A 27,556-nucleotide genomic window follows, 5' to 3' on the forward strand; every position below is an offset into this window, starting at 1 on the left:
CAATACATTTGTGTGTAAAGATAACTTTTTGGTTCTTAGGAACCACTTTCAGTTTCATGAAAAATAATGGTTAGAAAAATATATTGAATAAACGTATAAATATTATGAGTTTGATTTTAACATTTCGTTTTTTAGAAGACTCATAGGGGTGCATGCTATATCGAATTAACTAGACGAAATACAACCAACACACCGGCTAATGTAGACAAATGCACTCCGTCATAAATAAAGTTGAGTCTTGTATAGCTTATAAAAATAAATTCATCATCACTTCCTATGTCGACATACTTAGTACATGGCAAGTCAGCCTTATGACATCATAAGTAAATCCCCTTTATAAGATAAGTTATAAGTTATATTAGATTAGATTAACATATGATAATTGTTAGTCCTCAGTTTTTCTCCCGATCATGGGTCAAACTACTTCAATTTCATTGGACGGATACAACCTAATGTACGAATATCAATTTGTAATTTCTGATGTGACTTTATCAAAGAAGTAGTTGACAATAAACAACACTTGTATGCCACGAGTGAAGATCTTATTCCAATCGTATCGAAGATATAGAAATTTTATATACAAGAAGGCTATACTTTTAAAGAGTAGAGGATATATGAAAGGCTAACTATTTCTTTTTAGTTACTATAAAACCTCGTTTAACATTTTTTTGTTGTAAGCAGATGACATCCACCAAAAACATATCAACATGATCATTTGTTTCACCGTGTTTCTTTGGTCTGATAGCCGTAAGGATTCTTGATGGCCCAGTTCCACTGATCTCTGCACATCTCCTCTATTCCATACTTTGCCCTGCAATTATGATTGCAGCTTAAAAAACCGAAATCTTTAAAAACAATGTTACCTAAGCTATATAGAAGTAGAAATTCCAACTAATGCATTTATGAACGTTTCAAAAATTAAGTTATGTGGTAATGCAGTGGTATACTTAATAAGTGATGAAAAGTCACCCAAAGTGTATTTCTAATAATCGATTATGCCTTCTATCTTGCTTTGTTCATAGAAATTAGACTATCACAGTGACAACTAAAAAGGAGAAGACGACTTACTTCCAGTTCAACTCACGTTCTGCCTTTGCTGTTGATGCATATACGATCTCAGCATCACCAGGTCGTCGGCCAGTTTTAACCAAAGGAATATTCTAAAGAAAAAAAAAATCAAAGTGTGAGTATTTCCAATAATTTAGAAATTAGAAACAAATAATTCAAATATTTACTATTACCACCCAGACTATTCTCCAAAACAGTCGAACAGGGGAACTTTCCAAAATCAAATCAGTGCAGTCAAAAATAGAAAAAATGTAGCAAGTTTCATGGGACACAAGGAGCATATTCTATGTGCATAAATTGTTTCGACTTTCGATATTGAACATTCTCAGATATAGGTAATGGTCATATATGCACATGCTCTTAACGAATAGGAATCACTTCGATTGTATAGAATTTGCATAGTTGCCTAGCCTGAAATTTTTGGTATATATGTTGATACCTTAGTATATTCCTTCTTAATTTGAATTACATATATGGAAAAAATTACATAAACCATAGTACCTTTCCTGATGCTTTTTCAAATGCTGTTACTATCTCTAAAACAGAAGTCCCTTTCCCCGTCCCCAAGTTATAAACTTCACAACCTTCAATAAAAAATTATTATCAAAACCAGAAGGCATTGTGACATTGTGTCAACAAGTAGAAATAAAAATAAAAACGTAGTACGGATCCACCATTCATACAAAGTCACGCGTAACTTAACTTTGTCTACCGGATATCAAAATGGCAAAAGCGACACACCTATTTTAGGATCGGAGAGTTTTTTCAGTGCAGCAGTATGCCCTTCAGCTAAATCTACCACATGGATGTAATCACGTACCTGATTATTTAAAAGAAATACAAAACGTATTAGATCAAGAAAATCATTACATATAAGGCATATACCTTCAAGTTTAAAGGGGTGTTTGGATATGCATTTTAGACCAGTTTTTGACGTGTTCAAATAAAAGGAAGGTCTGCTTCAGATTATCTGACTATTCTGTGGTCAAATAATCAGTTTCATGTTGCTCATTCGTTTAACTTAATTTAAATCAAAAGGATTATAGACGATAAATTTTGGGTGTGGTCGTTGTTTAGGATTGCAAAATTCATAACATCAGATGTTTGACTGTTTGATGAATCCTAGTTTCTCGTGGAAGTAATTAATATCACGTAATCACTTTTAAGACGGCATCTAAACACCCCCAAAGTAAAAAGAAAGACGAAAACAAGCAATGGAAACCAAAGCATACCCCAGTTCCATCTTTTGTTGAGTAATCTGTTCCGAATACTTGGAGTGCAGGTTGTCTACCAACAGCGACTTGCTGAATGAAAGGCATAAGATTGTTTGGGATTCCACGAGGATCCTCACCAATTTGGCCACTAGGATGTGCACCGATTGGGTTAAAGTATCTCAACAATATGAATTTCCAGTTGAAATCTGAAGCGTACATATCACGACATATATCCTCAATCATGAGCTGATGAGATTAAATCTATTAGTCCACAGACATACAAAATTCTAGATGACTAAATCAATAAAAACTGATAACTATCATGTGAAAACTAGAATGAAATGTCACTGTCGTATCAGAAAAAAGGCATGTGGTATTCAGCAAATGACCAGTTACGGCCAATCCTAAATAACATGTAGATAAGCAGTAAACGATGATGAAAACACATAGTTATAGATATGTGCCAGAATATAATACCTTAGTTCTTCCGTATGGGTTGGCTGCAGACAATGGAAACTCTTCTGTGCATGGGACCTCCTTTGGCCAACCATAAACAGTAGCCGATGACGAAAACACAAGCTGGAATGTTCAAGAACATACAACCATATTCACTAAAATGTTGCTTTCAGATGAATATATCACAGGTCCAAACTTATTAAACATGGGTTAATATGAGAACGTCTTTAAAACTCCCTGATTTACTTATATGGCTCAAATCAAGTTAAGTTTCATCTCTAATGGGTCAAACTTGTAAAATAAACACATAAAACATAAACAGAAATAATGGTGGTCAAAAGTCAGCAAATGTTATAATTAGTATCACCCATTACCCAACGTTTCACATGTTTTGACCAGTCTCGAAGTATCACCGTTACCCAACCCCTTGACCTGCCCATTTTGCCACCACTAATATTAAAGTAGATTTAAACATTGATGATACTCTTTTTGTCTTAAAGTTTTGATATTGTACCAATTTTCCTAAATTAAGAAAATAAAGAAAGAAGAAACCAAAGACACAAAATGGAGCTAAACTTGGCATAAGAGTAACATCAACCCAATAATTTGAGTTTAACAAGTAAATAGTTAAGTAACAATTTACCTTCTTGCATTCATAAGCAGCCATAACTTCCAAGAGAGTAATAGTACCAATAATATTGTTGTTGTAATACATCAAGGGCTTGTGCACACTTTCACCAACAGCTTTTAATCCAGCAAAGTGAATGACAGCATCAAACCTACAGATACAAGAGTAAGTGAGTAACCCATAACTTCATAAACATGATAAGTGTTTCTTAGAAAACAAAACAGATACAACTATAAAAGAGTAACCCGAAACTTCGTAAAAAGAACACATTTCTCTATACAGACCAAATCTCTACATTGGAGCATATTCTTTTCCCTCGACTGCTGTATTTTACTTAGTTTGTATATAACATGACAATATACGTGAAAAGCTGAAGAACATAAGTGCGTGGTTACACAAACAACCAATGCAATTTCAGTTTGAACTTGCAATGCTCTAGCCAAAAGGTTTTTTGGTTTGAGCAGAAAACAAAAAACATATAAACGGTTAGATTACTAGATCACACGGCATGCATAATATAAGACTCGGGGGATATAAAAATTACTTTGTGGAGGCAAAAAGCTGCTCTAATGCATGCTTATCCCTGATGTCCATCTGCAATGAAGCCATGGAATTATGGAAGTTAACTCGACACATAAGAAAGAAAAAAATTAACTTAAATTACAAAATCACAAAACACTGATAGAGACAAGTTACTAGTAGGCTAAAGCTGAGCAAAACCCAAAGGTATTATACTTCTGAAAAATGAAAATGAAACCTTTTTCCACAAATATAAATTTAAATAAATTGTGCTATGTACTATTTATATTTGAGGAGTTTATAACATTTTCCATCCTTCAACCATCTCATCATAAGTTCATAACCACAAAACCTCAGAAAGTCATAAGCAGGGGCAGTACCATGGGTGGTCAAGGTGGGCCACTGCCACTGAAAATTTGAATCTTGTCATGAATTTTTAAGTTCTTTCCATGAATTTCTAATTTTGCTACCTTCTTGGGATTTTTTTTCCCATGAAAATTTACATTTTCCCCTGATTATTTTCCGGAATCACCCCTGCTCAAAAGGCCACAGAATCCTGTCGCCATAGATATGTCGCGACGTAAAACAAAACTTGTGTCTACAAATGATTACGTGTAGAGTGCTAAACACTATACAACCAAAAAGAAAAAAGTTATACATAACATCGCATCATCATTATCAAGGGTTTACACTTTACAGCCTAATTAATATCATTATACAACATTTTACAATAGCTTCATAACGTTTGGAAGTTGGTCGAATATATACATACAGATGGCAACACCAACACGTAACAAGTTCAAAACAAAAAATTGAAAAAATAAAACTAAGATAAGGAAAAACAATTAAACCTTATGAAAAGCGAGATTATGAGCATGATCGCCGGCAAGTTGACTGACACGAGTAATAGCGACTTCAGATGAATTATCTAAATTATCAATAACAACCGTTTTATAGCCATGTAGCAGCAGTTGTAAAACCGTGTGACTTCCTATATATCCTGCACCTCCCGTAACCAACACACACAACGCTGCCGCCGCCATATATATATATTTCTTCTTAGTTATATATATTATTATATTATTAGTATTCCGAAAAATATATCGTTGAATTGGGAAAGAAAAAAAAGAAATTTTTGTGATAATTGTTGTTAGTGGATTGTTGTGACATATGGTAACAATCCTAGACCATGGCCTGACATGTGTGTGTCTGTTTATATAGCAAACATTAAATATGCGGGGTCAGATGAGAGGTTTCCTTGTTGATTTATACAGGAAGAGGTTTTCATTTGAATTATTGTTTTTTTTAATTTCATTATAATAATTGTTTCGATAGTCAAATCAATTATTAATTATAAATAATATAATAATAATAATAATAGCTAAAATATTACTTTAGAAAACAATTAATTGTATGTATGATTTTCTTACTATTATTCAAATTCCTAAACATGTGTTGTGAACAACAAATTCCTTTTAATAATGCAGTGATAACATCAGGAAAATTCTTAATAAAAGTTGATTGTAGGAAGAAGTCAAGGAGAAAGAAGTTGATTGGCCATTTAGAAGAGTCGTGAAGATATATCTCGAACTTTGTTGTGTTTTCTTGAAGTTGCTAAAATCCAAAATCTTCTCTACACATTTCGCCCCCTTATCGGTTACCTAGCTTTTTCTTTGTTATATCCATTTAATTAGCTCTTCTTAACTACTTTCTTTTCTACTATACTTGCCTTCGAAAGTATATGGACTGAAACATTTTTCCATACTAGATAGATTGTTCATAGAATCATAGCATAAGTAACGTAATGGTAACAACGTGGCGCCAACAACGTCGGGAAGTCGACCTCGTATACTACATTACTCCAACCTTGGCGTCCTTTAATGTCATCGAGCTAGAACGGGTTCCATGACAACATTGGTTAAACGTTTCTTAGTTAGGTTTTAGGTAAAATAAAGCAAACATTAAAGTAAAACAAATAAAACAATAACTTTCTATTCACTGAAGATCACCGTGAATCATGAAAATTATCGTGCATCAAATTGTTTCGTGATTCTTCATGCATCAATTTAACCATGATCTAACGGTCAACATTTTGTCCTATTTATTTTACTTTATTATAACTTGTTTTATAATACCTAAATCTTTCTTAGTTAACCATTCATAGAGATACACTCCTATTTAAAAAAATAGTACGAGTAATAAAATGTACGTAATTAAAGATATAATTGGTTAGTGAATACATTATTATTGTGTTACATTCATTTTTGGTCAAATAAATGATAATATGTACAATCACTATAGAGCCGAAGGTGGAGTCACATTTTGGTTTTTACATTTTATTAACACTACGCGGCTATGCCTTGAAACATGCAAGTTTAAAACATCTATTTTTCCGATAGGTGATAAAACCAAATTTAATTCTAGTTACTTTCATTTCTTATTGTCACATGAAACTTCATCTTCGCCATTATTTTCCAACGCCTCCTAGGCTCCTACGGTCCTACCCATTAACCTACATTTCGTGGTTTATTGCAACCGAATTTATTGAAAGATGTTTTAGGGTAATGATCTGTACACCACCAATTTTTAGTTGTACACTACCAAACATATTTCACATTATTGTATTGTACAACACCTTAAAACATATTTGGTGACACATTTACAACCAAGTGTAATGAAATTTGCCTAATTGTTACTGTCCTAGGAATCATTGTCAATCCATAATCAAGAATCAAAATAACTATAAGAACATGAAACAAAGGATGAACCCAAACAAATTGTGTTTTATTTACTAAACGAGAGTTATCTTTTACATACGCCTATAGATGTATATATCTATATATATATATATTAAAAGAGTAGTTAAACAAGCCTTCTAAATCAATCTTCAAACTAAAAGTTATTCTAAAAAATTGTCACGTAGGATTTATCCTATGTGGCATCTTCATATTTTTTTAACAATATTTTATAGCCTATCTTATATTTATAGAAAGTTTTAGATTAAAAAAACAAAAAACCTTCCATCAAAATGATCAAATCTTATGTATATAATAATCACAATTACAACTTTATAATTTAATATTAAATATTATATTAATGCTATTACAGTTCTTTATTATATTATTATTATCATTAATTATTAATATCAAACTAATATGTTGAGTTTTGATGATTTTTATTATGAATTTTTGTAAGGACTTAGGTTGAATGTATGTGATTATAAGATATGTTCATGAATAAGTTTGAAAAGAAAAGATCCATATCATATTATTGATAATTTTATTTATGTGATTAAATTTTAATATCTGTTTATCTTTATTCTTAAAGCTACAAAATAAATAATATTAGTCAAAACTTTTTTTTTTTTTTATTTTTTATTTTAGACGACAGTCAAAACTTTTTATTAAATGATTGTTTTAAATAGGCGCACATCGTGCGGGTAAAAAACCTAGTATATATATATATATACATACATCTTATAAAACGGTAGTTATCTTGATATTTTAAAGACATCTATATCAATTTAACTATCCTTAAATAATGTCACATAGGTTTTATCCCATGTGGCATCTCCATAATTTTTTTACAATATAATATACCAAAAAAATAAAAATAAATTTATTCTCATATTTATCAAATCAAATCTTAAATATATGTATGGAAAAAAATATTTTTTATGTAAAAAAATCAAATCAAATCTTCCATTGAAAAAAAACACTAAGCCCGTATCATGTATTTCAAATTTTCTAGATTTTTTTTACATCAAACTAAGCTAGCGGCTTTAAGAAGATTCAAATTTTAAGAATATATATCCTTTTTATTTCCATTTTTCTTATGGTTCATATCAAAAGTAATTTCTTATAGTAAATCAATCTAATTACTTAATATTATTTTTTTTAGTCTATGTAAAAAGTATTTTATATCTTTTTTCTTTGATTTACAACAACTAAAATAATATATTTTTTTAGCTAATAGATAGGTGGTTCATTAATATGGTCTTAAACTTTTTCACTTTCATTTGTATGTGTGGATTGTTAGAGGATGGTTTGAGGGTCCTGTGCAGACATGTGTAGTTTGAATTCTGCATACAAATAGAAAATGGTATTATGTCATGACATAAAACAAATTACAGAAGAAAACATTCAAAATTTATAATACATAGAGTTTATACTTGACAATATGTAGAACATCAATATGAAATGTAAAGATAATATTATAAATGAAGTGATTTAAAAATAATAAAACACATTTTACTAATCATCAATAGTTATATCTAATTTTTTTTTATTACTGTTTGTTTCAACTATATTTTATGATAATCAATTGACGCAACGCACGGATAAATACTTCATTTTTAACCATTTTCATACGTATGGATTATCAAATTTTATGTTATTTATATATAACTTTTCATTCACTAAATTTGTAAGACAACTAAACTAATACATCAATTTTTAAAATATCGCGCATCGCGGGTCAAAACCTAGTATCCATATATTTATTAAAACAATAGGAATCCGAACGATATAGAGGCTCTAAAACTCAAACCTATTTTATAATATTGTCACATGGGATTATAACCTATGTGTCATTCTCATACATTTTTTCAATATTTTAACTCATATATTTATATAGAATAATGAAATAATAAATAAAATAATAGAGTAAAAAGAATATATGATTATTCAATATTTTAACTCATATATTTATATTTATATAGAATAATGAAATAATAAATAAAATAATAGAGTAAAAAATATATATGATTATATAAACTAAAATATGAAATATAAAAAAGAAAAAAGAAGTTAAAACAAATCGTGAGAAAAGAAAGTGAATAAATTGTGTACATTATATTTATTTATTTTTTGGCAATTATTCTTTCCTTTGTTAATAGTAATAATAATAATTATATAATTAGATTATAGGAATTTAGATATTTATAATTAGAAACATGATATCATTTATCAAAAAACACAACAATGTTTATTCTATATAATAGTTTTTGAGATTATCTTTGTCTCTCATATTTCTTCTTTGCTTCACACATTATAATTAAATCTTTAAGCTCTTATAAATTGCTTTTTAATAGAACTCAATTATTATTTATTAACGATTTTATCTATATTTAGAGATTTAACATAAATCTAAAAGTTTTTGGATTGATTAATTATTATTTTTAATTGTTTGAGCCTTTGAGGAACATCTAATCTCACTAAAACAATATTAGGATATGAAGCCAACTAAATCAAAACAGTATTAGGATATAAAGACAACCAATTCATTCACCGTAAATTTTGCACAGTTTTATTACCATGGCTACAATACCACAATGGGAGTCCATATACAAATAGTATAAAATGAAACCCAATTATTCTATTAGTCTAAACTACAAACATTATAATGCTAAAGGTAGTAGTTTAGGCCTTATTTATAAAATATTTATTCACGTTATCTAAAATAGTCTTCAGATTTCATTTATTATTTGTCTAAAGACTAAAAAGTTTTGTATATAAATGTAGACAAACTAATGTAAAGCTCTTTTTTGAAGCATTATTTTGAGACGTAGAAATTTGCAAAACAACTTTAGGATGGTAAAGGGCATTCCGATGTGCAGAGGTTATATTTGGCCATCTACAAAAGCTTCATTGAGGTGATTATTTAGTGTAATGAATTGTATGTATCTTTTTAGTTATTTTAAAAGTATATATTCAATTTAATTTTTAATAGCCTTCATGGGTTAATACGTGGTGAAAATATGGAGCTTCGACGTGATTCTTGCTAAACACTGGAGTGTCTTTTTTCCAATAACAACACTGCCGTATTGAGTATTGACTAAATCTGTCACTACTATATACAAACAATCGTTTTGATCTTTGGCAAAATTTCATTCTTCATATTAGTATATTGTTTGGCCAATTACTTACAATGAGACTAAATGATTGATTGTGTAATTCATCACATGTTACACTATTAGTTATTAATAATTGTTAGACGTCTAAATTATAAACGTTTAGCCAACACTTAACTATATTTTCAAACAAACAATACTTAACTATATATAGTTTTAAATAGTTGCGCATCGCGAGGGAAAAAGACCTAGTATATATATATATATATATATAGGTTTTAGGTAATATAAAACAAGTATTAAAGTAAAAAAAATAAAATAATAGGTTTTTTTCCACTGAAAATCATCGTGCATCATAAAAATCATAGGGCATTAATTTCTTCGTGAATCTTCGTGCATCAATTTAACCATGATCTAAGGGTCAAGATCTTGTCCTATTTATTTTACTATAATACTTGTTTTACAATACCCAATCCCTATATATATATATATATATATATATATATATATATATAGTGAACCCGTGTTTCCAATAAGCGTGTATTGCAATTTATTTGTAAACCGCCGTAAATGTAAGCTAGCAATTGTTGGCACCGGATCTTTTATAAAAGACACGGGGCTTTATTGTTATACACGTGAGGTTTGTTGGCCTACGGCCCAAACAAAAATAACCCGTTTTCTAATTGACCCAATAACTAAAATTTATTGTTTTGACCCAAATAATACACTATCTGACTTATACGTGTTTTGACATTAAAAGCTTCCAACAAGTGTATCACAATCTTAAATTTTATAACCATATAACGAGGAGAAAAAATGTTATATAATGTTAACTAGATTTTAGACCCGTGTCAAATACACGGGTTTATTAAATTGTTAATAATAAGAAATAATATATGCAAGACAAAGATACTTATAGGTGAAAATGTAAAAATAGACTTTAAAAAACTAAGATACTCAAATGTAAATTCTTAATGCTTAATGAAATTGTTTAAAAAATCACGTATCTTCCTTCATCTTTTGAAACACTTCTTTGTAGACGACATTCGTTGTAGTGTTTTTTGACTTCCCATCTTTGTCGCATATCAACACCTTGAGTCCCTTCTTCGACTTAACCTGAGAGATTGCAACATACAACTGTCCGTGTGTAAAAACTGGACGTTGTAGATAGAGAACAACGGTCGATAAAAATTGGCCTTGACTTTTGTTGATTGTCATTGCGAAAGAAATGACCAACGGGAATTGTCTTCTATTAAACCTGAATGGTATTCTTTTATCTGACGGTATTAGTTTCATTATGGGGATGTAAATTTTATATCCAATGTTGTTGCCGGATATCACTTCCGTTTCAATCATATGCTTTTGTTGTTGCCTCCTGCCGTCCCTTCACCGACTGCCCATCAATAGATTCGACATGGTTTTTTTCATGAGCATGTTGCATGCCATCTCGATGTTCGTCCCATGCTTGGACTATGTTGATTGATGGACTATGTTGGTTGATTCAAGATTTTGGAATATTGAAATAGATATATGGCCGATAAGATAGCATATTGGGATCATATACAAATGAGGGTATAAAAACTAAATAAATAAATAAAATTATAGATATAATAAATGAAGAATAATTAATTAATCAATGTTGATGAGTTATTAAAAAAAGGTTGGCATATTGTATATACTTAGAGGGGGAGAGAGTTAGAATCTTTATATATAACTTATATAATACGGATGAATTAATAGAATTAATTGAATTAAGTTGACAAGTTTTATTTAATTAAATTAAGTCACATGTTTAATTTGAAAAATTAATAAAATTAAGCATTTTGATTGGTCAATTGTTTTTTAGTATATATAAAAATAAAGATAAAGATTAGTCCTTTAAAGATAAAAATAAAAATGTGTATATAAATTTATCACAAGACAAAAATGTCTTTATAAGTTGCAGAGTGGATATGAATACAAATATACAACTATTCCGTATTAAACTAGTTTACCAATTTATTTCATTTCATTTCATTTTATTAATAAAAAAAAAGGCAGTGCACTTAAATTATTCCGTATCATAAACCCATAACCAAACCAAAAACCAAATATATAATTCGGTTTCGACTACAAACCAAACCCAAAACCTAATTCAAAAACGGTTTGGTTTTTTTTTGATTTTTTAAACGGTTCAGTTTACGGTTTAACTGAGTAAAGACCAAACCACAAACACCCCTACGGTGACAACCCTTTAGAACGGATCAGGGCAACGCCTGTACCGTATTCATACGTTTTCTTAACACGTAACCCATATAATTTTTTACCAAAATAACTTTATTATTATTATTTTTCGTGGAATGAGTTTTTGTTAAAATAAAATAAAAAACAAAAAAAAGTTTCAAAAAATGAAAAATAAAAAATAAAAAGCCACAAAAAAAATGAAAAAAAAGGAGAAAAACTAATAGTTGTTACAGTTCTCTGCATGTTTATAGTTCTCACGTTAACCTTATCCTACCTATCACATATTCCTAATTGGTATAAAAATTTAGAAAAGATAAATAAATCAAAATAGGAAAGTATTCGATATTTTATAAAGATCTCTAATTACAGTATCTTTTCCCCCCTTTTCCCTCTATTTCCGGTAATCAAACAGAAACAATTCGACGAAGTGTGGCCGCAATTCTTGCACTCCACCTGAAACAACCGTTATAGGTATACATTTGCTCCCTCACACTCCGCCGTACTTTCTATTACATTCTCTTCTCCGTTATTCTACTTATCGCCGTCCGTCTATGAATGTGTACGGCTCTGCTTTTATTAGGGTTTTGTGGTACGGATGTTACTGTTTCCGTTCTTTTGAAAGTACTTTCATTCAAACTTCTTATTTTTGGATATATATATATATATATATATATAGGGAAAAGTGAGTATGAGGCTGTTATGCATCCAACTGGGAGAAAAACCCTCACATACTAATATTTTAATATTTTAAATAAATACATGACCCCCATGATTTTTACCTTTTAAAAAAAGGTATGTATGGGGTTTTTCACCCAACTTGGGTAACTAACAGCCTCATATTCCGTTCCCCATATATATATATATGTATATAACTTGCGTAAAATGCATTATCGACTTGTTACGTTTTGTTACTCTATGAATCAAAATTTTGAGTTTGTTACTTTATTGTTGTTTATGTGAACTGTTAACTTGTAAACTGGTGACGAGACACCGATTTTGACGAAACGGAAACGTATATGGCTGATGCGTTAGTAAAGGTAGTGGTTATCTGTTGAATTGGTTAGATGAATTGAAAGTTTTATAGCGTAACAGACGATTAGAAGTTAGATACACATCACTAAAAGTTTTTGAATCTTGAGATATATATATATATATAATTTAGGGTTTCAAGAATTTGATCTGATTTTGTTTATTTGCTTTTGATGATTCAACATATATACAAAGTCATGAATGAGAATGCAATTCTTATAATCTGCGTAGAAAATAGTCCTTCAACTCTGCTTAGTTGTGATGATAAATTTTCATGTTATATGTAGTGTATGTTAATATGTTTGCTAGATGTTGCTAATGATGGTTCATACTATGAACTAGTCAAAAGTTAGATATATGAATCTAGATGAATGAACTCGATGGTTTTTGCAGTTAAACAAAACTTCCAAAGCAAAGATGCTGTAATTTGGATGAAACATATTTTCGTAGATTGTATAGTTCAACGATTGTGCAACGTTTATGAAAATATAATAATTCTGTATTGTTAGTCAAATATTGTTGACTGATGATGGTATATTAAGGTAACATAACATTTTCGTTCCCATCCCATTGAACCAAACAGTTCTCAGTTATATATGTTCTCATACATTTACATAATTTGAAGATATTGTAAGTTCATTTGTTTAAGTGAACAGTTTACGAATGGTTAAACATAGAATACTCTAAATTTGCTCGTTTATAGTTTGAGTTGATAATTGACTTTCCTGATGTGTTTATAGTTTAGTTAAGAAGTAACAAGCATGGATTATAGAACAAGTAAACCTGCATTTGAATTCTCTAATGAGCCTAGGAGTTTGCAAGAAATTGATGCTGCAAGGATGAGCCCTGTTAGTGCTCAGATCAAACAAGTCATTGATCTACTGTCTGAGGTTCAACTCTGGCCTGTTCTTTTACATACGAAGTTGGCTTTTAGCTATATCCTTTTTTCTGTCTCTTTTTCATGGTTCTTGGATTTTGCACAATGGGTGGGTCTTCTGGGTGGGGGGTCAACATGGCCCCAGTACAATCTTAGTCGATTGGGTTGACCCAAGAATACTCCATGTCTGTCACTCATTCTGTTTTTACTATTTTAGATAATTATGTGTTGACTGTTGAGTATCATTACAAGGTCAGTATTAGGATATTATATCTTATATGCATCGAATTTAACCTCTAGGTGACTTTCAACCCATTTTGACCTTTTCCGTTTTAGTTCATCGTTATATCTTACTCGTTTTTAGATAAAAGTGACTCAAATCAACCCATTCATAAGTATATTGGTAATATACCATCATAGATTGGTCAATGTGCCATAGGAATCTGTAATCTGTTTACTGAGTTCCAAAACTAAAGATGCAAAATAATTGCTGACCACATAGAATCTAGCAGGCTGTGGGAATGGTGTAATGCCACTAGCTTGTATGTTAATTTTTTTTTTATTACGATCAGTAATCAAACTTTTTCTGGTATTTTTAATATTTGAACCCTGTTATACTTGTTTTTACCTTGTTTGGTCAAACATAAAGACATAACAAAATGATGCCAGAAACATAAAACATGACTCGATATTTTGTTTATGTTCGTAAATTATTGTTGGTGCGTTGATGGTTACGGCTTCATACATGCTTCCAGCTGCCTTACTTACATTCTACTTTAGTAGTAATTTATGAGCCGAATTTAGGTTAATTTAGTTATCAGATCTAATGTTTTAAGACATATAGTTTGAAACCAGAAAGTCATGTATCTTTCAAGAGAGGGAAATATGTCCTGTGCTTTTTTTTTAGTTCAAGCAAACAGCAAACAATCAAACATGTCTATGATGAATAGTTACCATGTATGGCTTTGTGTATCATTGTGACCCTTCGTAATTATTACTAAATCTAGTTTTGTAATATATACAGTCAAGGAAATCCTTTACTGCAGAGCAAATACGTGAAAAATGTTGTGTTGATGTCTTTTACAATGATGCCATATTCCAAAGATTGGTGAATAGCCCAAAAGTTAACTTTGATGGGAAGCTCTTCTCTTACAAGGTAATCCTTGTTTCTTATTTTTATAGAATTTGTAATCCTTGAAATGTACTCCGTAATAAGTTATTATGTGTATGCATGTGAAGCATAATGTGAGAGACCAGAAAGCACTTCTCAAATTAATACAGTCATTTCCAGAGGGTATTGCTGTTGCTAAAATCCGAAATGTCTACCCAACCATCATACAAGATCTACAGGTATGCATATATATGTGCATGCATTCACACATATATAAATACTTGTATATGCTGGATAATATGATGACCACACTCTTTCAATTCAGATTTTGAAAGCCAGGGGTCAAATTATGATACTATCTGATATTGAATCTCAAGAAGTCACTGCATACCCAAACAATCCAAAAGCACCCATCAAGGTTGATGATGAACTGAAATCACTATATCGGGAAGCTGACTTGCCACGTGAAATACAGGATATTGAGTTTGATCTGCAAAATAGCAGGATGAATCTGTTAACAAACTCAACTAAAAGTGAATGGTGGAGCAAGCTGCTCAAGAAAGTAAACCGCTAACTGCAGGTGTGTTCACTTGGTATGTATGGATAGCTAAGAATATGAGCAAAGTTTATGCTTATGTCTATTTGTTAAAAATATAATATAATACGGAGCAGACATTTTAAGTTACAATCTTGATCTTGGGTTTGTATAAAGTAATAAGTTCGCTTGTACTAACTTGAAATGTTTAATAGAATTGTAGGCAGAATAAGCGTGTGAAAAGGAACTTGAAGGTTTGAAGGACTGAGGCTATTTTTGTGTTATGTTCAGAGTTAGTGGGCTACCAGACCCGAGAAATAGGAGGTACAAAGTATTACACTGGAAAATATGAATATGAACGATTTTTTGCTAATTCTACTCGTATAACTCATTTGTCCAGATCTCTGGTAAAGACTGAAAGTTCTATAGCTTGACGATTCGTGTTCCTTGATATAGGAAGTCCTTTATCAAATCAATAGAGTTTATACATTAGTGTCAGTCATTAGCATGAAACTGAAGTATGAATGCATGTAGCATCAAACTTACATGATATGATTTCGAGAGAGAATGAACTTGGAATTACCTCTGGATTTAGATAACTGGGGACAGTAAAGAATATCTAATTGGTGTATGTTTTTTAAAGACAGTGAAAGATGAACCAAATCCTTTTGAAACTTGATACATAGTTTAAACAAAAGGTTGGTTATTAAAAATTTCACTGAACTTTTTTTTTTTTTAAAGAAAGGTTACCAGCTTCAATTTTTGTGTTGAACTGGGTTTGTTTCCGGTTTTAGATGTATACTTAGATTTTAGACCCGTGTCCAACACTGGACACGAGACTTACAATATTATTAATATTAGATATTCATACATATAAATCAAAGAGGCTTTGAATTTCAAAGTGAAAAATATACATAAACAGTAACCGTTCAATTCAAATGTCAAGAATGTTATGAAATAAAAAGCAAAATAATGAAATAAATGGATATTAGAACCATATATCCTCCTTCATCATTTGCAGGATTTCTTTATAGACGCCATTTGTTTAAATTAGGATTGTTTTCATATGCTTTGATAAAAGTAAGGACTCCTAATTTGAGTGACAATTGTAACTATAAACATTAATACACAAAACTAATAAATAATAAAGGAGAAAACTACACCTTTTTAATAGAAAGATAGAATAAATCTTGATTAAAGTTCATATTGGTTAGGATTTAGGATAAGGATATAAAGTTTGAATTGTGTTATATACTTGTATTAAATATTAATCATTTATATTTATAATCTATAATTATCTAATATGATATAATATTGTACATATTGTGTAAAGAACCGATTATTAGCATTAGGATACATATTTGTAGTTATCCTTTTTTTAAAATGTGTTCTAGTAAGGTAATATTTATCTTAAGGCTTTCTAATTTTTAATTAAATCACATATTTATCATTTTGAGGTCAAGATTTATACGAATATATACTTTTATTTATATTTATATAATAATAATAATAAAAAGTCAATAAAAGTCAAAATTGAAAATTCTAAAAAATTAAGAGATGTGATTGATTAATAAACTATTAGGGTAACTATATTTTTGTATAATAAAAGATTGTTTTGAATAATAATAATAATAATAATAATAATAATAATAATAATAATAATAATAATAATAATAATAATAATAATAGTGACATTGTTATACACAACAGGAAATCTTAGTTGCACCATATTTGGAAATTACATGTGATTTGTAATCATTGTTTTATACTTAATCAAAACCAATAAAGGAGTTTAGTGGCAATGCGAGAAAATAGAGGAGATTATTATGAAATGAGTGGACAATACTTTGATATATAATTTATTTACTTGGATCATAAACGAGATTATCTCGGAATTGACCGATTAAGGAAGAAGAAATGTAAACTAATCATTCATTTCTTCCTCTTGATTCATCCATTTATTTATTACTAATCAAATTTTGATCTAATGAGTAAATTCAGTTGCGTAGTGGCAACAACGATGGCAATGGTGGTTGTGGTCATGATGACCACCAGCCACGCCACACCTCAAGATAGTCCTTTTTGCAAATTTGCAAGGTTGAAGCCATTATGCAACAGAATGGTGCGTGGTGCAACAAATTATAACGATGCATTGAAAAATGCCTTTCGGCTAACTCTTGTTCTTAACCGAAGGAATTCCATGCGGCTTATACCCATGGTCACCTCTGTGATCCAAAAGTCGAAATCTCCATCTTCATCAGATATCATAAAAACATGTAAAGAAAAGCTAACTGATATAACTAATTATGTAAAGGATTTGATTGCAGCCATTGATGAAGATAACAAAGATATGATTGAATACTATCTGCGTACGGGGGATATTACGTTAAGAGATTGCATCGATGGCATCACTGAGATTGATATTCAAATACCTCCCGAGCTTTCTAAGATGGCAAAAGATGTTGAAGATTACAAGGAAACTGCTTTGATCATATTCATACAAGCCCCTATCGAAACCATATACAATAAACCTTTGCCTGCTGATTACGTGGGTTAATAACGCGATGGATATGTTAAACGGGCTAACACAACGTCGTGCTCTACTACATGTTGAACAAGACAGCCTCATTATCTCATTTTAAAGATGCACTCTAAATCCATTTCTTTTTAGTTCAAACTTGTGATTGTTTGTATAGGTTTGACAGGTAAATAGAGCAACAACAATTCTTTAAATTTTGGCACATATAGAAAAATATAGTGTAGATTTAATTACAGCTTTCCCGAGGAAATAATTTTTTATTATAAGTGTATATTTACATTTGGAATTAAAAACATCATATCTCTAAGTATGTATGCATATTAATCTAAGCATATGCATATCTGTGTGTAAATTAAAAGAAAGAGTAGTGATATTTAGACCTAAAACATAGATCAAAAATCAATGTACACAACTGAATTTGTTAAAGAGCAGAATGAGCAGGTCAGTCGGGTAAATAATCTAAAGTGGGATTTATACCCAACATATTTACACAAACTAAAATGTTAAATCAATAATCAATCCATTCTAAAATCAAATCAAAATTTCAGGTCATATACATAGATATTATATCAAGTATATGAAGCGGCTGGAAGGGGAGAAAGAGATATCAGGATTGATAATCGTGGTGTGCAGTCTGATTTCAATGGGGCAAGGCATTCACTACGGTTGTTATTATGTTGAAATTATATCATTAAATGTTCGAAGGTTTGGGTAATCATATAAACAAAGATGGGTAACTACATCAGTGTTGGTGTTACATGAAATCAGTATGGCTGGGCTTACATGAAAACACCCGACCACTAGGTCACCTCGGGGTGGTTAGATTCAGGGGGATATATGGATTTATGATTGTAAAGGTGTGAACGTGGGAGTAGTTTGGAACCTCTAGTGAGGACATCAAAACGCCCAACCACTAAGCCACCTTGGGGTGGGTAGCTTCAGGGATTTTGGATTTGTGATTGGTAAAGGCTGAGGCAGAAGGAAGATCGGGCGCATAATCCCAAATGTAGGAGTCACAAATGACGTTTAGGTGCAAGCACATGGTATGATTGGTTTGTTGTAGGGCTCATGCAAGAGGTTAACACAAGGGGGGTTGCCTTTATTCATGTCTACGTACCAAAATCGGAGGAGCAGATAATCGGATGATTTCGCAAACTAAGATCGTTTTTAAGTTTAACTACAGGACTTATTATTTATAACTCAAGGGCATGCACGGCACAATAGAAAAGGATAAAACTAACTCCAGGAAAAGAAAAGCAATCAGTTATTGGAGGCTAACAGATTATCTTTCAAAGTGATTCTTTATAAGGTAACTAGATTGCAAGACTCACCTGCCACAAGAACCATGCCGCCGTTGCTGCAAGAACAAGAAACAATCACCTGGGCAATGGCAAGGCATTATCACCTTTTAAGTTGGCAAGATACCTAAACTAACAACAAAACTAGCCAAGAGATATAATGGAATTAGAGACGTTTTCACAGTTTTATTGGATTTGGCTATTAAAGAAGCAAAGCTAAAAGTTTATAAGCAGACTGATAGGAAAACATCAACAGGCCAATTTAAGGGCAAGAATAGATGATAGTCTCAATGTGTACTTTCAGCAGAATGTTGATGTATTTGACTCCTATCTACTGACCCTAATTCAATTAACTCATTACTCGACACATTCTTCAAAACCAAGAAAGAACCATCACCACTTGATATATCAAGCTCCTTGCTACCATTGTAGTCATCGAAAGAATGTTTGGGTTTGACTTCACACTCACCAACAAATGGTTCACAACTTTCTTTATCATTCTTTGGAACAGGTTGTTCCACCTCCATGCCAATCTTGTTTGAAGAGGATGTCGATTCATCAGATGTCTCGGGCTTGTCATGAGTAATATCTCCAGGTTCACAACTCTCTTTGTTATTCTTTTTGACAGAAAGGTCCACCTCCATGTTCAGCTTGTTTGAAGATGAGATTGATTCATCAGATATCTCAGGCTTGTTGCGGGCCGTATGTCCATTCACAGGATCCATATCATGTTTCTGGATCTTTACTTCATCATGCACTGCACCCTTGAAAGCTTCCTCCATCAATTTAGCATCATTCTTTTGCTTTGTGTAAAGCGACATGGCTTTCTGCAAGTTTGAGACAAATAACAATGTATCACAAAAGAATAAGAAAAATAAAGACCAGAACTGGCTGATGCTTTCTTAATATTTTATGGAGCGATAAGAGTATACATACCACGAGGTTCAGAAAGCATATCAACATCTTAGTTATCCTTATAGGATGTTATAAAAGCTAGTTGAAACATAGCATATAACTACATAAAATATTACAAAGATATGTCAAAAGAAATCCCTCCCCCCCCCCCCCCCCCCCCCCCCCCCCCCCCCCAAAAATAAAAAAATAAAAAAAATCATTGTCCATTGTGGAATGTGCCATTAAGGACACAGGAACCTGAGTGCCGGTCAAACCACCGTTTGCTTCAATTACAGTTTTAACATTTTCAAACTTAAAGTTCTGTGACTTCTGTCCAGTTCTTTAGTTCATGACCAAACCTAATTTTATTGATTAAATCATCAAACTGAATACGTTCATAACAAAGAAGAAAATATAGAACATGACGAACCTTATAAACAGAATCATGTATAGCAGAAAGCAGTGAAGCCTCCTTATTAATATCATCTTCTACACCCTCCTGTTATATAGAAGAGCAGACTAAGATCATATGCTCATTTTAAGATAGAGGTATCAATATGGGTGGGTTGGGTAGCAGTTCAAAATGGAATATAATGAAAACAGCTTCCAGTACCGTATGAAACGGGAAAGGTCACGTTGACGCACAAACATTTTTTGCCCATTTTCAAAACATTGATAATGTGTTAAATATGTGTACAAAACTATATTATCAGAAAAAGAAATCTAACTTCTGAAACAAAAACGATTTGAGAGGCTAGGAGTAATAGAAATACTCCTTGGGCCACCTCCAATACCTTTGACTGGTTAGGGATAAACTATACCCAAATCAGACCATTAGTATAAATGGGTCAAAGTTGACACCTCTAACTACGAACAATGAAAACATTACTATATTCATTAAGAAAAAGTGATGCTTTACCTCTAAAAACAATATCTTGCAATCAAATTCATCAGAGACTGATTCTTCATGTGAACCCAACATCCTTATGCACTGGTCATAAAGTTCAGGCCTAGTAAGATCTTCAGAGATGTCAAGCTTTGAAAGATAACCCCGAGAAATTAAAGTATCGTCCACTTTTGTCACCTCCATAACTTCTGGAGTGTTGTCTGCAGTCTCAGTCAGTATAGCGGGCAGGCTTTGTTCATTCTCAATGTGCTGGCTAGTCTGTGCGAACCAAAAATCGTCAGAGGGCTCATGTACCGATTGGTCAATCTTCTGGGCACCAAATTCCATGTCAGCACTTGACTCCATAATTTTACGGTTCATTTGAGTTCTACCATGGTCCCAGTTCCCATATTCATGAGGTCCATCACCAAATACAGCATTGTTTAATTCCCAGCTTTGCAAAGGTGGTGGAATTGCCACTTGATTGCTCCATGCAATGGGATTCCCATGACCAGTAAAAGGCATACCACCATGATTCATGCTCACTGGGGGTCTACCAAACAGTGGAGGCAACAATGGAGGGCGAAATTGCTGCATAACCGGGTTAAAACTTGGAGGAGGAACGTGGTGGAAGGGCATGTAATTACCATTGGCTGAATTGGGGGGCCAATTTGGAATTTTATTCCAGTTGGTTTGACCACTAGACCAAATTCCCATGTTAGAACCAAAACCTAATGGGCTACTTAGATTTCGTTGTCCTGATTCTTTGACATCAACATTACTCCTAACATCAAGCTTGTTCAAATCCCTGTCTTCGTTAATTTTTGGTGAAGGGGGTATGGCAGACGGGTGCATATCTGATCTCATCCCTGTCTGGCCTGGTCCATCATTAACATGGTTGTCACTTTTCTGGGTGATTTTATCCAGTGAGCGGAAAGTTTTATCATCTCTGTTAAATTTAACATTATGCTCTTCTTGCTTAGAAACCCTGAATAACACAAAAGATACATAATTGCTCGTATTGTTTCAAATAGTAGTCTAAAATAGAATCATAGAACGTATATTACCGAGTACTTATTGGAAACTTATATTCAATAATTCTTCTAAAATTATGACATAGCTAAATAACTTAAGACACACCTATCACATAATATGCAACATCATTCAAATAAATGTTTGCAAGATATCATCATTATATTATATCTACCAAAAAGTGGACCCGGGAACCAACATATTCCCCTCAAAGCATAGAGAAATCTTTCCCTAGTTCTCTCCCATTTTTTAATATTCAGCACAACCAAACACAGAATTACTAGTTTGTAAAGGTCGTGGCTTCAACTTGTTTATGAGTGAACAAGTCGTTCCAGGTTATACATTGTCTCTAACAGCTGAAAGTATAATATCTTTAAAAAATAAAAAAATGAAACAGATTGAACGTATCAAGTGGGTCAAGTTGATCAAAAGTCATCTCAAGTGTAAAAAAAGAGTAAAACTCCCAAATCTTTTTATTAAGAATTAAAATTTTAATTGCAATAATGCACTTTTAATATAGCTCAAGACAAGAAAAGAGTAGTTTGAAAGTGTTCACATGTTAAAATTTTTCGTTTTTGGCACAACCCAACCCATTTGACCTGTGTCAAAAAGTTACTTGTTGATGTTCAGATCTGTTTTAACTCACTTACTGATCTGGGATGAATCCTCTACCGCGGTTTCCTTTAGTGAATCATAACCCATTTTAGAGGATAATGATGCCAACTCGCGTCCAACCTCACCCATATTGAACAGTAGCAAAATTACCCAACCCACCCGGCCTGCAATTGTGCAACCTCCCTAAGAAAGACAGAAATATAAGGTACCTTACGTATAAACTGAATTCCCAGTCTGAGACGGAGGCTATAGAAACCTGATAAAAAATATACCTGTGATGATCTCTTGAAGGGTAAAATGTGCCAGTAGGGGAGCTCCTGTGATGAATAGAGTTGGCTGTCATTTTCTTATCATCATTGCGAGAAGTAGGCCATCCTCTATCAGAACTCAGAAATCTTTTCTCTGATTCTGACCTTTGCTCCTTGACGATACGAGTCATATGATCGGTAACTTCATCTTTACCATCTCTCCTTCTATTACGCATGTCAGCTCGATCATCATTAATTAGGGTTCCACCACGATTATTTGTTTTCCTATAATTATCGTCCTTCAGATTCCTGTTCTCAAACTCACTAGAGTAGACTCTAGATCTTTTCCTTCTATCAGTATCATCTCTCGGCAGTCTTATATTGTGTCTATGGTCCTGGTCAACATCTTCTCGATATCGCCCTTCCTTGTGCTTATAATCTCTATTACCATCTTCGCGATATTTATCTTCTCGGTGTCTATCTCTTTCACTATTTTCTCGGTATTTCCCGTTCTTGTGTTTGTTATCATTTTCATTTCCTGCTTGATGCTTAACATCCCTACTTTTGCTAGCTCGCTCACCATTTTCCTGATACGTATACACTTCATCCTTGTGTTCAATATCATTGTCACTGTAACCTCCTCTTCTCTTCATTCTCTTATCAAGTTGCTCTTTCTCTAACCCAGTTTTTCGCAATTCTTCTTCTGCGTGCCACTCTGAAAGGAGATGAAAAGAGATTAAATGTCAAAGATCAACAAGTTTGTAAGTAACGTTACCTAGAAATATATAACTAATCGAGTAGTTGGTTATGGGAGAGCAATAACACCGACAGTTAAAAAAGTCCGGCAATAAAAGCAATGGCAAACACAAACAAAGAAATATTGCTTGATGAAGAATGAAAAGTACATTCCCGTAACCATCTCGGCTATTCAATCGATTTCCATATGAACAGACTCATTTAGGATATGTTACAACTCTGGCAATGTGTAAAATAAAAATTAGTAGCTTATAAAACAGAGTAAAAATTAGTCACTCAATATGTTTTTTAAGCATACAAAATCCTAATTTATTTTGCTCAAGAAATAATATCATTAGAACTGGAATAACATTCATTCATGACCAAACTGGTAAACCCATTCCAACCATATGAAAATAATATCCATTTTGAGTTTTTGGCCCGTTACCCAACATGCCATTTTGCCACCTGTAATGAACAAAATCAAGACAAACAACAAAGGCCTCCCCCAATCAAACACCATGGAGCAACCCACCACCTAGATAGAAATGCACAGAATATAAAGTTCTGTATTTAGCAGATCCATTGCTAAAAGCTAACTCCCCAAAGCAAAACGAGCCAATAGGAACAGATTCCAGTAACTACCGGTTCCTTAATCGACCCAGTTAGCGTGTGGCCTATGTGCATGCATACTTCAAGGAAGAACTATCATCAAACAAAATAGAACAAAGAAGATATATAAAAATCTATATATTCCATATACGCTAAACATCATTAGCAAAACTGATAACAAAAATAAAGAAACGCAGTTCTAATAACCAGATAAATTGACACAATATATATTTTACAGACAAGTTCTTACTGCCATACAGCACAAGTTCATAATGGAAGACATCTTGCATGATATTCCACAAGACGCTCTGTTTTTCCAGTCCAAAAGACTTATTCTAAATTTAGCATAGTATATGTACATCCAATATTTACTCCATAAATGCAATTGCAGGCCAACAATTCCAAACTTTTCATGAGAAACAAATTTTTCCAAGATTGAATGATTTGATCCACCACTATAACCAACAGTTTACTGATATTCCCACATAACCAATTTCCTAGTACAACAATGTGCTCGAAAATCAGAAAACCCTTATGGACTAAAGGGGTGTCTACAATGAGTTAACCTGTAATCGGTTAGCCAGTTAACATTTTCTTGAACCGAAACTGAAACTATTTGCCAGGTAAGTTAAAGAATTAACCACTTTCTAATTAACAGACACAATTAACATGAAACATAAACTAGATCTGATGGCCATATTCAATAACCATTTCTAGGCATGGTTGAATTAAACAATCAGAAACTACCTAAAAAATGACTGAATCAACAGTAAATAGAATCTTGAATATAGAATCAATCAAACTTCAAGACATTTATTGTTACGAGAACTCAATAAACGCAGATAGAGATCTTAGATCATAAAAATCATATCCACCAAAAATGTAAACTTATTCAATATCTGCCAAGGACTCGATATGCATTAATGGACTCTTAATTCCTAATTCCTAAACAGATCAGACAATCAAAATGCATTATCAGATTAACGTACATGAAACCTCACCAATATCGAAATGAGTAGTTGAACAAACTTAAGTTCATGGAAACATAGACGGCGATAAGAGTGAGGACGGAAATGTGAAAACCCTAATCAAGTCATAACTCGAAATGAGTATTGACCGTCGAGTATTATATAGTGATTTTTATTAGTAGGAGCCTATTTTCACTATTTTTATTGGGCTTAAAATTACATGAGATATTATACTAATGTGGGCTACTTGTTATTATTATTAGTGGGCCTAAAATTACAGTTGACATTCACTGTAAGTGGATTAAAAAACTGTTGACATTCGCTGGTTTTTTTGGTTTCGGAATTTTTAAGCATATAAAATGCAGACATTCTTCACATAGTAGCATCCTTCCAAGTTACCCATACCAACTTTATAACTAGGAACCACCATACAAGATAGTCTAAATGCTCAGCAGATGAAATCACTAAGAGGGAAAAGGTAAAACGAGGACACAATGTTAATGGTTTCCTTATCAGAAATGAATATCAAATGGTTTCACCTTTACATCTGTTTTGCGATAGTTTAAATGAGAGATAAAGCAAAAAAAAAAAAAAGGAAGTGGCAGGGCTAGTAAAGCCGCCTTACTGTATTACCCATTTACCAGATAACTAATTAATGTAATTGTTAACCATTAATCTCAAATCAACAGAGTCAAACATTCGCCTTTTTCCTTATTGTCTGCGATAAAAATTATCAATGCTCATATCCCTAACATACAACTGGAAATCAACTCTAACGATTCAACCTAGGGTATCATCTCTCAACTAAAACAGTGAACTAGTGAAGTGAGATAAGATAAATTAATTAAATGGACAAGCAATCACAAAACAAACAAAGTAAACCATGAATTTAAATTTCACATGCCGATCATACATTTAGATTATCTTGGCAACATAATTAATACCTACGGAAAAAAAAAGTTTGCTACTTCTCGAACAAACTAATGCCACAAACTTAATGAATTGACGTACCATTAACTCTAATCAACGATATCTAGGAGGTCCTAATTCTTAATCTTGCAGATCCTAATATACAACTGGAAATCAACTTCAGTGGTTCAACTTAGGGCGTGGAGATAAATATAATACACGTAATGAACTTACATTAAAATCATTTTGGCAAAAACTCTACTAGTATTTCAACTACTCCAAAAACAATCTAAATCAACAAACTTCAAAGATTCACATACCATTAATCTCAAAACAAAGGTGTCTAGAAGTGATTCATTTCCTAATTCTGGGCCAAGGAATACTAGTTCTCAATTCTTGATCTTGCAAATCCCTCATAATACAATTGGAAACAATTCCAATATTTCAACTTAGGATGCAGAGATATACGCATAATGACCATACATTTAAATCATTCTCGAAACATATCCACTACAGCTAAAAACATAATAAAAAGACAAAATTCTAAACACACAAGATGGTCATACCATTACGTTCCCTTCCGCTTTTCCTTGCTTGATTTTCAACTTTCTCATACTTACTATCATCATCATAAACTTTCGAATTCAACTTGATATCATCAACATTCACAACCTCGCCCTCATCGTCACTCCGGCCATAAATCTTGTCTTTTCGACATTTTGCATCCGTCGAAAACTCATCATTCCCATTCGCATTTTCATAAAGTTTCCTTTTTTCTATGCGGGGTTTACTTCTTGAACTACTTCCCGGCATGATAACTAATTTTAAAATGGGAAATTTACATAAAACGGTTAAAAAACTGTCTCAAGAAACCCTAATACTGAATTGGGTTTCAACTGTTAAAAGACAAAAATATGAAATTTTTAACTTTTTATTATTATTATAAATGTTTAATGAGAGATAAAAACAGAGAAAAGTAATTTAGAGAGGATTTAAACTTACAGAAAGAAATAATTGAGTGATCAAAATTTCCGAAGGATGTGCGTGTGCTGTGAATGACAATCAATTTTTATTTTATTTTTTACTTTTTACTTTTTACAATCAAATCAAATAAAACTTGTTTGGTAGAGGGCTTTTAGGATCTTAAAAGCCCAAATTTTTAAAAAAAACTCCATAACCTTATTTGGATATATATTTTAAATTAAAAACTTTAGCCTCAAAAAGCTCTTAAAAGCCCCGAAAGGTCTTTAAAATAAAAGCTAGTAGAAGAAGGGTTGAAATAAAAGCCCCAGCTCCTAGCCCCATTTCT

The 27,556-nt window shown here is 32.1% G+C and overlaps 3 protein-coding genes across 7 annotated transcripts; 1 reads left to right on the forward strand and 2 right to left on the reverse strand.

Annotated features, from left to right (window-relative positions):
* Nucleotides 1-503: 503 nt before the first annotated feature.
* LOC122585325 (UDP-glucose 4-epimerase GEPI48-like) lies at nt 504-5,099 on the reverse strand. The gene is made up of 9 exons (XM_043757452.1): nt 4,737-5,099; nt 3,911-3,960; nt 3,382-3,517; nt 2,760-2,861; nt 2,301-2,528; nt 1,810-1,888; nt 1,570-1,652; nt 1,069-1,160; nt 504-811 (listed from the first exon to the last, which is right to left on the reverse strand). Exons 1-9 carry the CDS (start codon nt 4,926-4,928, stop codon nt 721-723), a joined length of 1,053 nt encoding a protein of 350 aa, XP_043613387.1. The 5' UTR covers nt 4,929-5,099; the 3' UTR covers nt 504-720.
* Nucleotides 5,100-12,239: 7,140 nt separating this feature from the next.
* Nucleotides 12,240-17,919, forward strand: LOC122584998. 5 transcript variants are annotated; one of them, XR_006321631.1, is made up of 7 exons: nt 12,243-12,430; nt 13,729-13,878; nt 14,890-15,021; nt 15,105-15,215; nt 15,302-15,556; nt 15,727-15,835; nt 17,839-17,919. XR_006321631.1 is itself a non-coding variant. In XM_043757092.1 (6 exons), the coding sequence occupies exons 2-5, from the start codon at nt 13,750-13,752 to the stop codon at nt 15,548-15,550; spliced, it is 621 nt and encodes a 206-aa protein (XP_043613027.1). In that variant the 5' UTR covers nt 12,240-12,430; nt 13,729-13,749; the 3' UTR covers nt 15,551-15,569; nt 15,727-15,898. The 5 variants fall into 5 exon arrangements, 3 of the variants coding, with proteins under 3 accessions (XP_043613027.1, XP_043613026.1, XP_043613025.1); XR_006321630.1 differs by lacking the exon at nt 17,839-17,919 and adding an exon at nt 15,912-16,009; XM_043757092.1 differs by lacking the exon at nt 17,839-17,919 and having other exon boundaries at nt 12,240-12,430; nt 15,302-15,569; nt 15,727-15,898.
* A 1,590-nt stretch (nt 17,920-19,509) lies between these two features.
* Nucleotides 19,510-27,298, reverse strand: LOC122580288. Its single transcript, XM_043752569.1, has 6 exons — nt 27,250-27,298; nt 26,814-27,065; nt 23,048-23,738; nt 21,162-22,116; nt 20,673-20,741; nt 19,510-20,175 (listed from the first exon to the last, which is right to left on the reverse strand). The coding sequence occupies exons 2-6, from the start codon at nt 27,058-27,060 to the stop codon at nt 19,636-19,638; spliced, it is 2,502 nt and encodes an 833-aa protein (XP_043608504.1). The 5' UTR covers nt 27,061-27,065; nt 27,250-27,298; the 3' UTR covers nt 19,510-19,635.
* Nucleotides 27,299-27,556: the final 258 nt, after the last annotated feature.

The sequence above is a fragment of the Erigeron canadensis genome, chromosome 1, assembly GCF_010389155.1.
Source record: "Erigeron canadensis isolate Cc75 chromosome 1, C_canadensis_v1, whole genome shotgun sequence".
Lineage (NCBI taxonomy): Eukaryota > Viridiplantae > Streptophyta > Magnoliopsida > Asterales > Asteraceae > Erigeron > Erigeron canadensis.

What these genes read in the sequence shown, in the direction of transcription:
- LOC122585325 (XM_043757452.1), bottom strand. Translation starts at nt 4,928, where the DNA reads ATGGCGGCGGCAGCGTTGTGTGTGTTGGTTACGGGAGGTGCAGGATAT. An exon ending in CAACAAAAGATGGAACTGGG is followed by an intron (nt 1,889 to 2,300) that starts GTATGCTTTGGT and finishes TTAAATAATCAG; the next exon opens with GTACGTGATTACATCCATGT. An exon ending in TTGAAAAAGCATCAGGAAAG is followed by an intron (nt 1,161 to 1,569) that starts GTACTATGGTTT and finishes TTTTTTCTTTAG; the next exon opens with AATATTCCTTTGGTTAAAAC.
- LOC122584998 (XM_043757092.1), top strand. Translation starts at nt 13,750, where the DNA reads ATGGATTATAGAACAAGTAAACCTGCATTTGAATTCTCTAATGAGCCT. An exon ending in GGAAGCTCTTCTCTTACAAG is followed by an intron (nt 15,022 to 15,104) that starts GTAATCCTTGTT and finishes ATGCATGTGAAG; the next exon opens with CATAATGTGAGAGACCAGAA. An exon ending in CCATCATACAAGATCTACAG is followed by an intron (nt 15,216 to 15,301) that starts GTATGCATATAT and finishes CTTTCAATTCAG; the next exon opens with ATTTTGAAAGCCAGGGGTCA.
- LOC122580288 (XM_043752569.1), bottom strand. Translation starts at nt 27,060, where the DNA reads ATGCCGGGAAGTAGTTCAAGAAGTAAACCCCGCATAGAAAAAAGGAAA. An exon ending in AAGCGGAAGGGAACGTAATG is followed by an intron (nt 23,739 to 26,813) that starts GTATGACCATCT and finishes ATCTCCTTTCAG; the next exon opens with AGTGGCACGCAGAAGAAGAA. An exon ending in CCTTCAAGAGATCATCACAG is followed by an intron (nt 22,117 to 23,047) that starts GTATATTTTTTA and finishes TGTGTTATTCAG; the next exon opens with GGTTTCTAAGCAAGAAGAGC.